Source organism: Mycteria americana, unplaced genomic scaffold (genome assembly GCF_035582795.1).
Source record: "Mycteria americana isolate JAX WOST 10 ecotype Jacksonville Zoo and Gardens unplaced genomic scaffold, USCA_MyAme_1.0 Scaffold_53, whole genome shotgun sequence".
Taxonomy (NCBI): domain Eukaryota; kingdom Metazoa; phylum Chordata; class Aves; order Ciconiiformes; family Ciconiidae; genus Mycteria; species Mycteria americana.
Window position 1 is genome coordinate 602463 of NW_027445639.1, and position 13752 is coordinate 616214.

The 13752-nt window shown below is 65.7% G+C and overlaps 1 protein-coding gene across 2 annotated transcripts; it reads left to right on the forward strand.

Moving 5' to 3' along the window:
* The first annotated feature begins 184 nt into the window (after nucleotides 1-184).
* On the forward strand, nucleotides 185-10779 carry MAF1 (MAF1 negative regulator of RNA polymerase III). Of its 2 annotated transcripts, none has more exons than XM_075490355.1 (8): nucleotides 185-480; nucleotides 3917-4055; nucleotides 5529-5657; nucleotides 6505-6670; nucleotides 7342-7463; nucleotides 8005-8124; nucleotides 8642-8761; nucleotides 9008-10779. In XM_075490355.1, exons 2-8 carry the CDS (start codon nucleotides 3973-3975, stop codon nucleotides 9027-9029), a joined length of 762 nt encoding a protein of 253 aa, XP_075346470.1. In that variant the 5' UTR covers nucleotides 185-480; nucleotides 3917-3972; the 3' UTR covers nucleotides 9030-10779. The 2 variants fall into 2 exon arrangements, with proteins under 2 accessions (XP_075346470.1, XP_075346472.1); XM_075490357.1 differs by lacking the exon at nucleotides 185-480 and adding an exon at nucleotides 692-1069.
* The last annotated feature ends 2973 nt before the right edge of the window (nucleotides 10780-13752 follow it).

Sequence of the window (13752 nt, forward strand, 5' to 3'; positions counted from 1 at the left end):
ACCCCGAGCGCTCCGGCCTGTGGGAGGGGCCTCGGGTCTGTCCCCGCGGAGGGCGGGCGCGCTGTCCTGACTGACGTCCCTCTCAGCCAACGGGAGGGGAGGTCCGCGGCGATTGCCAGGGCCGCCCTCCAATGGGGAGGAGCGGGCTGTCAGCCGCCGCTCGGGACGGACGGGCCGCGGGTGGGGCCTCGCCGCTTGTTGTCGTCCGGTGCCTGAGGAGAGGGTCGGCCGCTCGCTCGCCCGCCTGCCCGCCCCGGGGACTCCCAGGTCTCGCTCAGCCGCTCGCTCCGTCCCGAGCAGTCGGGGACATGTCGAGGTGGGCGGAGGCCCGGTGGGCCGGCGCCAGACGGCGGACGGCGGCCGAGGCACACGCGCCCTCCTCGAGCTTTCCCCGGAGACGCCTCCCTTTACAAACGCCCCGAGCTTGAAGGAGCTGTCACGGCGAGGAGGCCCCGCCGGGACCGAGAGCAGGAAACGCCGGTAAGCCCGCTTCCACCGCCGCCCCCTCTCATCCCCTCGGAGAACACCCGCGGACTACAGCTCCCAGCATGCCCCGCGCGGCCGAGGCGCGGTCGGGCGCTGCGCGCCGGCCGCAGTGCACGCTGGGAGCTGTAGTCCGCGAGAGGCGGCCCTCAGCCCGCCGCGCGGGGCACGCCGGGACGGCGCTGCCGATCCCCGCCCGCCCGGGCCCTGTCACCTTCAGGGCCGCGGGCCGGGCCCGGGCTGCCCGGGGGAGCCGCCGCCTGCCCGGCGTCCGGAAGGGCGGACGGTCCCCGGGAAGGGGCTGTGGGCGGCTGCCAGCCCTCCGGTGCCTCGGGGGCTGCTCTCCGGGCCGTCCCGAGCAGCCGGGCAGCGGCTGGGCCCGTCTCCCTTTTCCCGTTCGCGGTGGCTGTGCCAGCTCCCCTTGCTTCCGCCGCCTCCTCCTCCTCCCTCCCCGAGTGCGGGGTCCCCTTTGGACCCCCGCCAGCCTGCCTGCCTCCTTGTCAGGTAAGGCAGGGGGTGTCGGGGCCGATCCCTCCCCGGGGAGAGCCCTGGGCCGGACCCCACCTCCATCCTGAAAAGGCCATAGGTAATATTCACAGGCTGACTTCGCTTACCCTAAATTATCCATTTTTGCTTTTTCCTGTTTCCAAGATTTAGCACTTCGGGTAGGCTGTCGCCTCACCTAGGCTCTGCTTCTGCCGGCTTTTACATGGGCTTGCCTTTCTGTGGGTCCTGCCGCGTTGGTCCCCACTGGCACCAAGACACACCGTGAACCCCGTCATACCCAAAACCCTTCCGATTCAGCTGGTTTAAACTTAAAATTAACCCCTCTGCAACTTTGGGGAAGTTCTCGCTCTGCCTCCTCGGCCGTGTTTGCTGTGTACTAAATCAGTCAGGGCCAGGAAGGAGACCGAGACGTGGTTTCGCAGCCAGGCATCGCCTGCTCTGGTGTTGAACGGCGTAGGCACCGTCGCCGGCAAACCTCTCAGCCCCGTGTCTCTGCCCTTGCCCTTCTCCAGGCGCCGAGGGACGGTTCCTTCCTGCTTCACGCAGCGCCGGCAGCAGGCGGTCGCCTGCTGCCGGCGCTGCGTGAAGCAGGAAGGAACCGTCCCTCGGCGCCGGTGGGTGTTGCCGTGCCAAAGCGCGGCTGAACGCCCCGTTTAACACCTTTTGACCGCACCTTGGGTTAACGGTGCTTTTATTCTGCCGCCCAACGTAGCGGCTCCGCCTGTGCTGGGGTGAGAAAATCCATATCCCCTAAAATTCCTGCTGTGGGGGAAGCGATCCTTGAAAGCAGGCTGAGCTTTTGCTCACCGAGGGCTCGCGTTCGTCTTTCCCATCTCATCGTTGCCAGATCTTCTGCTCTGCTCCGAAGTGGGCTGGCATATCATCCCAGCTTCTTCTCCAGAGCGATTCTTCAGTGGGAAACTGCCACCAGCTCTGGATTTCGCTGTGTCTGCGTCCTTTCTCTGGTGACAGCTGCCTTCGTGCAGCTCCTGCTCGCCGGGAGCTCTCCCTGCAGAGCCTTGTTGGGTGCCGGGGCAAGTTTCGGTGTCCGAGGGACCCGTCGGTTCACGGTTTCAGAGCAGCACGACTGCTCCGGCTTGCTGTTTTATTACGAATGCTCGAGTCGCCCGGTGCCTTTTGCATCGCTGAAGATGTGTTGGGGAGCGCTGCCGGCCGGCCTCTGTGCCGGGGGAGGGAGATGTGCTTGTGGCATGAGGATGTTCCGGCAAACGTTCCGCTTTCTGCCCCTGTACCTTGTGTGTTGCCGTTTGATTCCCCAATTTTCCCTTCTCCGTCTTCCCAAGACTGTTCCCGAGCTCGTTCCTCCTCTCGCTCGCAGCAGAGAGAAAACGTTGGGCTGGCGCGGGGGCTGCTGCAGAAAGGCCTGGTTTTCCCCCATGTGGAAGCCTGACCCAGACCAGGGGGCTGACAGGCCAAATCTCGGCGCTTGAACAAGCCGAAAGAAACCAGAGACCTGCACGAAAGCACGGCAGGGTGGTGGGACCTTGCTGTTCATCTGCTCCTGGGGAGTTTCTTTCCTGCTTGGAGGGCTATTGATCGCGACGACAGCCAATATTTAATGCCGGATGGGGGTTGGGAGCCGTTTTCTGTTCTCTGGGGTGTGGGAAGAGCTGCTTGCTGCTTTCCCAGTCACAGGACGGGGCAGGGGGGGTTGCCAGCACCGTTTAGCTCCGGCTGCTCTGACCGGGGGCTCGGGGTTGTGGTAAATGCTGAAGCTGCCTCGTAGAGACGGCGTTTACTGTAGCGTCGCTTTGACTTGCACGTGATCTGGTTTGGTCACGTTGGGTAATGTCACCGTAAAAGTATCCCTGGCCCTGCCGCGGTGCCGGTGTCGTGGTCACGCCTGCAGTCCTGAAACCGAAGGGCCGGGAGTCGTTCCTTCTCCGACCCCATCGTAGTGCCCAGGACAGGGGTGGGGACGTATCTTCCCCAGGAGGCCTGGAAGGGGCCGCTGCTTCCCGAGAGCCCTGGCACCGCTTCCGAGAGCCCTGGCACCGCTTCCGAGAGCCCTGGCACCGCTTCCCCGCCTGTTTACAGCTTCTCCTGTTACAGTCCCGGAGAGGCCCCGAGCTGGGGAGGGAGCGAGGGCCGGGGCCAGGCGCCGCGGGGAGGCCGCCTTCCCCCTGCGCATCCAGCAATCTGCCCGTCCCCGTCCCTCCGGGGCGACGCTGCCCCGCATGGAAATAGTTGCTGAAGGCTGCCGTCCTCCCCGCGGCTGGGAGGAACGTTAACCAGTTAACGAGTTAACCGGTTAACCAGTCCCGGCGTCGCTCGTGCTTTGGGCCGAGGGCCCTGACAGACCATGGAGAAGCAGCTCCCCGAGGGGCTGCCACGGCCGCCCCAGTCCTGCGGCCGGAGACCACCCTGGGGCTGGACCAGGGCATCCGTGTCGCCCCCAGCCTGCGGCAGAGCGGGTGCCGCACGCTCTTCCCCAGCTCTGAGGGAGAACAGCCCAGCCAAAAAAGGCCAGTGACCTTCAAAAGCGAGGAGGGGAACTTGGGAACTCCCTGGCAGAGCACGCTGCCGAAGCGTTGGCAAAGCCGGTGGAGGTGATGCGGGCACGGCCCCCCCCACACAGTGGGTGCCGCGAGCGCTGCGGGTGAGCTCGCTCGTACTCATGTAGCCAAAGCGACGCAGCGGCGTGTAGGAGGGGATCGGGCGGGAGGCGTGGGTGCCGATCCGGGGCTGTCATCGCTCTTTGTCCCCCTGCCCAGAAGAGCTGTCGGCTTCCTGACTTTCCCACTGCCCTGCCTCTGCGCTGCCTTCCGGGCACAGAATCATTTAGGTTGGAGAAGACCCTAAAGAACATCGAGTCCGAGGTCCTGACAGGGCTGGCCAAACCGCAGCCCTGCCGTGCGACCTCGGGCCTCTCCTTCCCCGGCTGCGAGGATCTCTTTCGTTGCAGGATACGCACACTTTGCAGCAGCTGTTGCGCAGGGAATCGCTCCAGAAGGCGAGACAATGAAGCTGTTGGAGAACTCAAGTTTTGAAGCAATAAACTCCCAGCTGACGGTGGAGACGGGAGATGCTCACATCATTGGCAGGTGAGTGCAGGCAGCTGCCTGCTGTCTGTCGGGGAAGCAGGGCTGCTTTCTCTCGCTTTGTCCCGAGAACGCCGTCAGAAGGCGTTGCAGTCCGGCAGCGTCAGCACTGCGTCCGGGATCCTGTCGGAGCGGAGGGGAGATCGCTGCTGACTCATGGAATCACGGGATGGTTTGGGTGGAAGGGACCTTTCCAGGCCATCCAGTCCAACCCCTGCCACGAGCAGGGACATCTTCACCTCCAGCAGGTTGCCCCGAGCCCCGTCCAACCTGACCTTGAGTGTTGCAGGGATGGGGCATCGGCCACCTCTCTGGGCAACCTGGGCCGGGGTTTCACCACCCCGGCGTAAAACATTTCTTCCTTAGACCCAGCCCGAATCTCCCCTCTGTCAGTTTAGACCCACGACCCCTCGTCCTGCCGCTACAGGCGCCGCTCAAAAGTCCGTCCCCGTCTTTCCGATCGGCCCCGTTAAGCCCTGGAAGGTGCCAGAAGGTCTCCCCGCAGCCGTCTCTTCTCCAGGCTGAACAGCCCCGGCTCTCCCAGCCCGTCCTCCCAGCAGAGGGGTTCCAGCCCTCCGACCGTTTCCGTGCCCCTCCTCTGGCCCCGCTCCCGCAGCTCCGTGCCTTTCCCGTGCTGGGGACCCCGGCGCTGGCCGCAGCGCTCCGGGGGGTCTCAGCGGGGCGGAGGGGCGGGATCCCCTCCCTTGACCTGCCGGCCACGCCGCTCCGGACGCGGCCCGGGAGACGCTCGGCTTTCTGGGCCGCCAGCGCATGTTGCCAGATCATGTCGAGTTTTTCACCTGCGATTGTTCTTCTGTTGGAGCTGGGCAATGGGACCTACCGGTCGCTCGGAAAAGCTTTCACGTACCTCTGACAGGGTCCTTCTGGCCATGCTGCGTGCATCAACGCTCAGCAGCTCGGGAGCTGGCAGCCATCTCAGCTCGGGGCGGCAGTGAGAGCTCCTTCTGCTGGGCCGGCTGCGAGGGAGTTGGTCCTTCGCCAGCCGTGGATCTATTTTTGGTCCTGGCTGAAGGGATCCTTTTCCGGCTTAGCGCTGGCATCGGTTTGGCTGGCTGCTGTGCTGCGGACAGGACACCGCAGCGGTGAGGCGGGCTTTCCGCCTCTCTCTTGAGCTTCCCGTGCTAGCAGCGAGGTTGGCTGCACAGGGGGAGCTTGTTGGGATGGCTCCGATGTCCCTGGAAGAGCAGTTCAGCTCAGCCAGCCTGCTCCGTGCCTCCTTGGGGTAAACATCTATATCCCCGTGCATCCGTACATACGTACGTGTAAGTAAATGGGTTTGTGGCAGCCCTGGTTGCCTGGCGCAGAGCTAAGACCAGACGATGTGGGGAAGGTCGCTCCTGGGGACTGGAGAGCCTTTGGCCGTGCCGATGCCTCCTCCGAGTCCCCGCCACCGCCGCGGCGCTGGGCCGGGACCTTCGGGGGTGTCCTCACGCCTGGTGCTGTGTGTCTCCCCAGGATCGAGAGCTACTCGTGCAAGATGGCTGGCGATGACAAGCACATGTTCAAGCAGTTCTGCCAGGAGGGCCAGCCGCACGTCCTGGAGGCCCTGTCGCCTCCTCAGACCACGGGGATCAGCCCCAGCAGGTACCACGGGCTGCGGGTATTTGTCTGCCGTGCTCCGCACCGGAGGTAGAGGCGTGTCTGCGGGTGGGGGGTCAGGATTCGTGGAGGGAATGACCCTTCGTTGGCGGCTGGCCTCATCTCTGACACTGGGCTGGCTGCTCTGCTTGTTGGTAGAATGATCGAATCATTGAGGTTGGAAAAGACCTCTAAGATCATCGAGTCCGAGCGTTAACCCAGCACGGCCAAGGCCACCGCGACACCACGTCCCCGAGCACCACGTCCACACGGCTTTTAAATACCCCCAGGGATGGGGACTCCCCCACTTCCCCGGGCAGCCTGTGCCAGTGCTGGACAACCCTTTCGGGGAAGAAATTGTTCCCAATATCCAGTCTAAACCTCCCCTGGCGCAACTTGAGGCCGTTTCCTCTCGTCCCATCACTTGTGACCTGGGAGAAGAGCCCGACCCCACCTCTCTACCCCCTCCTTTCAGGCAGCTGTAGAGAGCGATGAGGTCTCCCCTCAGCCTCCTTTTCTCCAGGCTGAACAACCCCAGTCCCTCAGCCGCTCCCCATCAGCCTTGTGCTCCAGACCCTTCCCCAGCTCCGTTGCCCTTCTCTGGACACGCTCCAGCCCCTCAATGTCTCTCTGGGAGCGAGGGGCCCAACACTGAACACAGCATTCGAGGTGCGGCCTCACCAGTGCCCAGTACAGGGGACGATCACTGCCCCAGTCCTGCTGGCCACGCTATTGCTGATACAAGCCAGGATGCCGTTGGCCTTCTTGGCCACCAGGGCACACTGCCGGCTCTTATTCAGTGTGGTGCAGGCCGTGCCGGTGACACCGCTAAGCCTGCCGTTCTGCCTCTCAGGCTCAGTAAAAGTCAGAGTGGCGATGAGGAGGGACCCCTGAGTGACAAATGCAGCCGCAAGACCCTCTTCTACCTGATAGCAACGCTCAACGAGTCCTTCCGCCCAGACTACGACTTCAGCGCTGCCAAGAGCCACGAGTTCAGCCGGGAGCCAAGCCTCAACTGGGTACGTGAGCAAAGCGCCCTGGGGCAGGGCAGGTCCTGCACCCCTGCCGCGCTGCCGGCTTCTCTCCTGGCAGAGAAGGCAGGGTGGATCTGGTGGGGGAGCGTCCGGTTCTCCGGGGAGCCCCACGGTGCTGCTGTGATCCCGGGTAGCCGTTCCCAGGGCACGCCTCGCTCCCTCCTCCGGCAGCGTTGGAGCGCGCTGTCCCTCCCGGCAGGCGCCAGAGCCTCTGTCTGTCTGTCTGTCTGTCTGCCTGTCTCCTGGCTGTCGGGGTCCAGCAAGGCTGCCCTTGTCAAAGAGGCAGATGGAGCAGGAAGCGTCCTCTGTGACCGGGGAAGTTTGCTCTGTTTGCAGAGAGCCTTTGAGGAAGCCACCACGCTCTTCGCTGGCAGAGGCTTGGGCTGCGTGTGCCCCGGAGATGGGTTTTCCCTCTCCAGCCGTGTTGCCTCCCTGCTGCCTGTCTCCTCGCTTCCGCCTCAGGGCCCTGAACTGGCACAGCAGTGCTGGCCATCTTGCTTCTCCCCCTCCACAGTCGTTGTCGGGCTCTGGCGTCTGCCCTCGACGGAGGAGGGATGGGGAGGATGAGCCGCGTGGAGCGTGGGAGGGAGGTGGTGGGCAGGAGGGCAGGCAGCGGCTCCTCTGCTCCTCTCACGGGCCCTGCTCGGTCTCTCTAGGTGGTGAACGCTGTCAACTGCAGCCTCTTCTCTGCCGTTCGGGAGGATTTCAACGCCCTGAAGCCACACCTGTGGGGTGCTGTGGATGAGGAGATCTGTCTTTCCGAGTGTGACATCTACAGGTAATGGGGCAAGCGCTCACCCCCGGGGCCTGGCTCCTGGCCCCTTTCGTGCCTGCTACGGCCCGTAGAGAAACAGAGTTATTTTTCAATAAAAGGTTACCTTTTGGCGTGCTCATCTGTGTGTGTGTGAGGACTTCCCGCTGGAGCGGGACAGGGCGTCTCCCCACTGGAGTTCGCTGGCTCCCAGCTCCCTGCCCGTGGAGGGGGAACCGCGGCTGCCGTCCCCTCCCAAAGCGCAGAACTTCCACGCCCTGGAAGTCTGCGCCCCCGGCGGCGGCTGCGCTGGCTGGGTCTCGCCCTCCTGCCGAAGCCAGCCCACGGGCACCGGCTGGTTCCTGCCGCCCACGCCGGCTGGCCGACTAGTCTGCCTGGCTCTGAGGACGCCGACTCACTGCTGCCCGCTCTCGGCCCGCCCAGGCGGCTCCGAGCTCGCCCGGTCTCCTCCTTTCCTTCCTCCAACATACAGCCGGGGCAAGAACGGGGTTGGCGCTGGGAGCAGAGGCCGACACGGTGTTTCTCATGCCTCCGCTTGGTGTTGCAGCTACAACCCTGACCTGGATTCGGACCCCTTTGGAGAGGACGGCAGCCTCTGGTCCTTCAACTACTTCTTTTACAACAAGAGGCTGAAGAGGATTGTCTTTTTTACCTGTCGTTCCATCAGGTCAGGCCACATGACATCTCTGAAGTCACCCTAGAAAAGAATTGCCTTGCCTGTTCGCAAGTCACATCCCTGCAGGGGACGAACCTTTGGCCCCCGCTGGCCCCGGAGCTGGGCGCGGTGGAGAAGCGCTCGGGAACTGCCCTCCCGGCGCTGCCCCGGCGCCGCTGCCTGCACGCCAGGTTGGCCAGGGAGAGCGGAGCTCAACCAGAGCCCGGTTCCCTCCGTCTTCCCAAGACACACGTCACCAAAGGACAAGCCGAAGGGAGCCGTGGTCCCCGGGGAAGGGGTGGCACCGGGCTGCTGCTCGCGGGCACGGAGGGGCTCGTACGGGGGGCAGGAACCCCTTGGGGGGCAGCCCGCGGCCAGCCCCTCCTTCCCGCGGGCTCGATTTGGATGCAGAGGAGACTCGGCGGGGACCTAAGCCCACTGGAGAGAGGAGCGGGATCTCCCCTGCGGCCACACCGTCACGGAGGGGTGCCGGCTGGTGGCTTACCTTGTGCTGCCCTTTTTCCTCCAGTGGGTACGCGTACACGCGCTCGGAAGGTGGCAATGAGCTGGACATGGATCTTGGTGAAGAGGACGCGGAGGAAAACAGGGATGCCGGCGACACCGAGAGCGGCAGCATCGAGGAGGACAGGTGCGTGAGCTCGGCGCTTCGGCCTGGCCCGGCGTGCCGGCTGCGGGCTCCCGCTCCGAGGGGAGTGGGGCTTCAGCTCCCGTGGGTAGGGGGGGCCGAGGGCCCTGGCCTGCTGGGCCTCGAAGCTTCTGCTCCGCTGCCTCGGGAGCGTGGCTCGGAGCTCGGCGGGGCCGGCGCTGCTCCCTCTCTGCCTCCTCCCGCCTCGGCGCGGCCGCGGAACGGTAACGCCCGTGTGCTTGCTTACAGGTTGCAAGTTATTTGCATGTGAGTCCCCAGAACGGCTCCGAGGTGCCTGGCCGCCCTGCCGAACCGCCCTTCCGCCTGCGTCCCGCCGACGAGGCAGCCCCGAGCCCCCGAACCGCCCCTGCCCAGCAGCTGCGGCGTCGCTCTGCCCGACACATACACTGGAGTACCCCAGGCATCTTGGAGCACGACGGACTGAAAGCAGCTGCGGCCTCCTGGCCGAAGACGCGTCCCCTCGCTCTGGTGCTGCCGGCCAACCTCCCCTTTCCCCTCGCCCGTGGCCGCCACGGCGCGGGCCGGGGCTCGCCGGACAGCTGTGTGGGAGCTCCGAGAAGCTTTGCTGCACTTTATCGCTGATCTCGTTGGCTGCACTGACCTGCAAACTCCTCGTGGCGCTGAAGCGGGGCTGAATTTCCCTCGAGCACTTTTCTGTACTGGTTGTGACCCAGCGAACACCGTCCGTCCACAGCACCAGCAGCAGCGGAGGGACGCCCCTGCCCGGCCTCCTCCGGAAGCAGCGTTGTTGAACTCCCCATGAACTGTCCTCAGCTCCTTCCCCGGAGAAGAGTCCGTTTGTTTCAAAGAGGTTTGCTTTGCTCTTGCCCTCCCACAGTGGTTTTCTCTGATGTTTTGGTTTTCTTGATTGATTTTTTTTTAATCTTTGCTGGGTGGTACCAGCGTCCTGCACTGGTCCTGCGCAGAGGGCTCCCACCAAGCAGCCCTGCGGGTGAACGCGGGACCGGGCGCCTCAGCCCACACCCTCCATGCTTTTCTTTGGGGTTTTTTTTTTAAACCACAGCTGACTTTTGGCAGTCTGGAGGCCGGAGCACGGCAGGGCAGTGGCCGCGGTGCCGGGGCCCGGCTCAGCCCTTGCCGGGGGCTGCAGCGTCTGGTTTTGTGTTGGGGGTGAGCTCGGCCCGTGGCGGGAGCGGGGCGCTGCCGCTCCCACCCGTGCTTCGGTTCAACCGCGTCTCCCCCCGTTCTTTCCGTCCCCCTCACCCAGCCGCTGCGGGGCGAGCCCCTCTCTGCCCAGGCGCCCAGCGTTTCGGGGGCCAAGTTCCCCCCCCTCCGTATTTCGGCAGGTGCCGGGTCGGGGCAGGGAGAGCTCAGCTGAGCACGCACAAAGGAGGGGCAGCGGCTGCCGCCCCCCGAGAGGAGCCCGTGTGGGGCAGCGCGGTTGCCGCCGGCCCTCGCCACGCCGGGGCGGCCTGCACGGCCCCTGCCCCTCGGTCTGGGGGTGCGTTGGGGGCTGAGAGGCTTTTGGAAGAGGCGGGCTGGGGAGGGGGAGTGGACGCCCCGAGGCTGGAGGCTCCCGTCACTGGGGGGGCTTCCCCGGGGGGCTGCCCCACGTCCCTGGCCTGTCCTGGCACACCCCCGCTCCTTCCCCCGGCGCAGCGTGGTGTCACCGACGGCGGCTCTCCCCGGCTCCTCTCCCTCGCTGTGACTCCTCAGCAGCTTGTTTTTAGGTTGGAGTTTGTTTGCTCTTCAGGACGGACCCGAGCCCCGGCCCCCGCTGCCGCCGGGGAGGGGTTTGCCTTCGGCTCCCGTCCCTTTTCCCACCGTAGCTCACGGGACCCTCGCACCTCCCTCTGCACCCGCGTGGGCTCCCCGGGCCCCGCTGGGACGGAGCAGGATTTGGCCCGGTCCCGTCTCTTCCATCCTTCGCCCCTCTACTAGCGCGCTGCTGTGGCTGCCTGCCCCGTCTGCCCCCCGTCAGGGAACTTGGACTTCACAGCGTAGCAATGTATCGTTACACCAATAAAGTTTTTCTGTGAGTCGCCACCCCTTCCTTCGGCGACCCCGCGCCGGGGGAGCCCGTCCCGCCGGGCTCCGTGGACCACACGGTCCACATGGACCAGTGGTCCGTGGACCACTGCATGGACATAGATGCGACCGTGGGGGGTGGCATCAGGGCTGCGGGAGGTACCGGGGCGGGGGGGGTCTCAGTCCTGCCGGGACCCGCGCTCCCCCCTGGGGCTAAGCAGCCCCCCGGGACGCAGGCGCAGAGCCGGGGCCGTGCTGTGCCCAGCGTCCCCCTGCCACCGGGCAGGAGCCGGGGGCTCCCGGGGCTCTTGGTCCCCCCCAGGTCCCCGCCGCCCCTCTCCGTGGGTGCTGCCGGCCCTTCCTCCTGCAGGTGCTGCGCCGGGGGTGCCCGGAGCCCCCCGGGATGTGCCCGAGGCTGTGGCCACCGCTGGCAGCTGCCACCGGAGTGCCACGGGTCCCCTGTCCCCCCGGCATGCTGCCTGCCCCGGGCACCGCAGGGCACTTGTGGCCCCGGAGCCGGCACAGACCGGCCAGGGCAGCTCCGGCATCTCCGGCTGCCCCGGGCTGTGCCACCGGCGGGTCCTTCCCCACCCTCCCAGCGCAGTCGCCAGCCCCCGCCACCACCACAGCTTTTGGCCGTGCCGGTGCTTCTGCCGGGCGCTGGCCGGGCGCCGCCTGCTCGCCGTCCTGCATTTAACGAACAGGCTCCGTGTTCCTTCCTTAATAAAAGTATTAAATACCACCGGTCGGGCTCGCGGCAGCGGGACCGACAGCACCGCGCTGGTTCCCAAAGGCCGTTAGGAAGGCACTAGCAGAGCCCGCGGTGATGGCAGCAGAAACGGTGTTTTCCCTCCCCGGGGAGCGCACCCACTCCGTGCCGCCCAGCCTTCCGAGCCCGAAAGGAGCGGCCAGGAGCCCACCGGGCTCCACCGGAGCCGAGGAGGGGGCTTTTCTCCCAAGAGAGCAACGGTGCGGCTCTGCTCACCCGTTCCCGGCACAGAAACCCTGCCGCTGAACCAGGGTGGGCTCGTGCCGTGCCAGGGCTCGTGCCGCAGGCTCTGCGGTGCAGAGCGCGGTCAGCCCCGGCTGCAGGACCCCCCTGCCCTCCCGACGTGGCCCCGCCGCGGAGCGCATCCCTGGAGCGCATCCCGGGAAGGGCCACGGAGCTGGAGGGGCTCGGCGCGTCTCTGAGCCGTCGCCTTGGCTGTGACCTGGCGGGAAGCACGGTGGTCCCGGCCCGCCGGCCCGGCCCATGGGTTTGGGGTCTCTCTCTTCCAGGGATCCTTCGGAGCGTCGTTCCCCGCCGTCCCCTCCCGAGCGGCAGCGGCGGGCTCCCCCGGCCGCTGGGTCTCTGTCTTCGCTTCCAGTTACCGCTTTATCCTCTCGCTTCCGCCTCTCTTGACTCAGATTTAAGGGGGTTTCGGCTCTTCGCTCGCTGGATATGTTGTAGGTTTTGGCTGAGCTGCTTTCGTTCCAAAGGACATCTCTAAGCCAGAGTTCACGGTGACGTTCCCGGCCGGCATCGTGTCCTGAAATCCCGGCTCTGGCGAAGTCTGCGGTGCGCGCCGTGCTGCGGCACGCTGGGAACGCCGGGATCGAGCAGCTGGCCAGAGACGGGCTCGTGCCGTCAGTTGTCAGACACCTCGAACCGCAAACGTCGCTTTTTTGGCATTAAACAACTCCTGGCGAGATTTCTCCTCCCGACCGCCACGTATTTGCTACGGGATTGAGCCCCCGAGGAGGAACCGAGGCGGCCGTCGCTCCGGGGTGCGAGGCTTGGTCCCGTGGGCTCGCCCCGTGCGGAGAGGAAGACGGGTGTTTAAGCTCTCGTTAAAGCACGACGCTAACGAGCTGTGCTGCAGCCCAGGCAGCGGGAAGACCAACGCTGGTCGCTGTTACCTTGCTCAGGCTGCGGTTTAGGGAGCGCGGGAGCTTCCCGGCGCAGCCAGGACCTGCCGTACGGTGCAAATTTCACACGAGACGAAAGGACGCGGCTCCCGGGATCGTTTGGAAGAACTGAGGTCACCTTTGTCACCCCGGGGACGTGTGACCTTCGTCACCCGGTGCAGCCTCATAGCACAGACCCCTTAGGCCTAGCTCCAGCGGTGCGAGCGTTGCAGCGGCAGAGCCACGCAGAAGCAGAGCAGAGGTTTGGCTTTGGAAGATCGTAGCTAATGAAGCGCAGCCGCTCTAACGAGCATGGGGAGCTCCGGGACACCCCAAAGCCTGGGGACGGCCCGGGGCAGGGCCGGTGCGGGCTGCGCGGGGCAGCAGAGGCGGCTCCGTCCACGGCAGGCTCTGTGCCAGCGCCGGTTGTCGTACAGCCATCGTTCCCAGCGGTGACTCCATCGTTTGCCCCAGGGACAACGTTCTTTCGTTGCCAGACACTCGCCCACCCCAGCATCCTTCAGCAGTCGTGGCACACCGGCACGGCGCGGGCAAGCCGGGCTAGCTGGGGCTGGGGAGCTCCTCTTCTCCCGGCTGAATTTTGGTTTAGCAGAGCTCAAGCACAGCTCCAGCCAGCTCAAGACCAAGCTCAAGGCCAAGCTCAAGGCCAAGCTCAAGGCCAAGAGGGACAGATCCGGAGGCAGCGGGTGGGAGCAGCCCCGGCACAAGGGGACCGGTGGGCGGCCGGTGCCTTCCAAACCCACCTCCCCGCTACCCAGAAGAGCAGATTTCCCCGGAGTTAGACACGTTGCCAAATTACTTCGTTTTGAAACCCTGGGATTAGCAAATCCCTGAAGAGCAGGGGCTTCCACGGCAGTGCCGGGGCTGGTGACCAGCGATCCAGCCTCATGTCGCTGTCCTCCCGTTTCCCCTCTGATGTGCGCAGCCGTCGAGGCGACCCGGTAAACCCACCGCAGCGATGGGCGTCCCATCGGCCAGGGGCCCCGGGGCATGGCCGGCGAGCCAAGCTCTGGGGCTCTCAGCGGCCCCGGGGCAGGGGCTGCAGCCCTGCCGGTCCCCCCGAGGGGTGCAGGAGG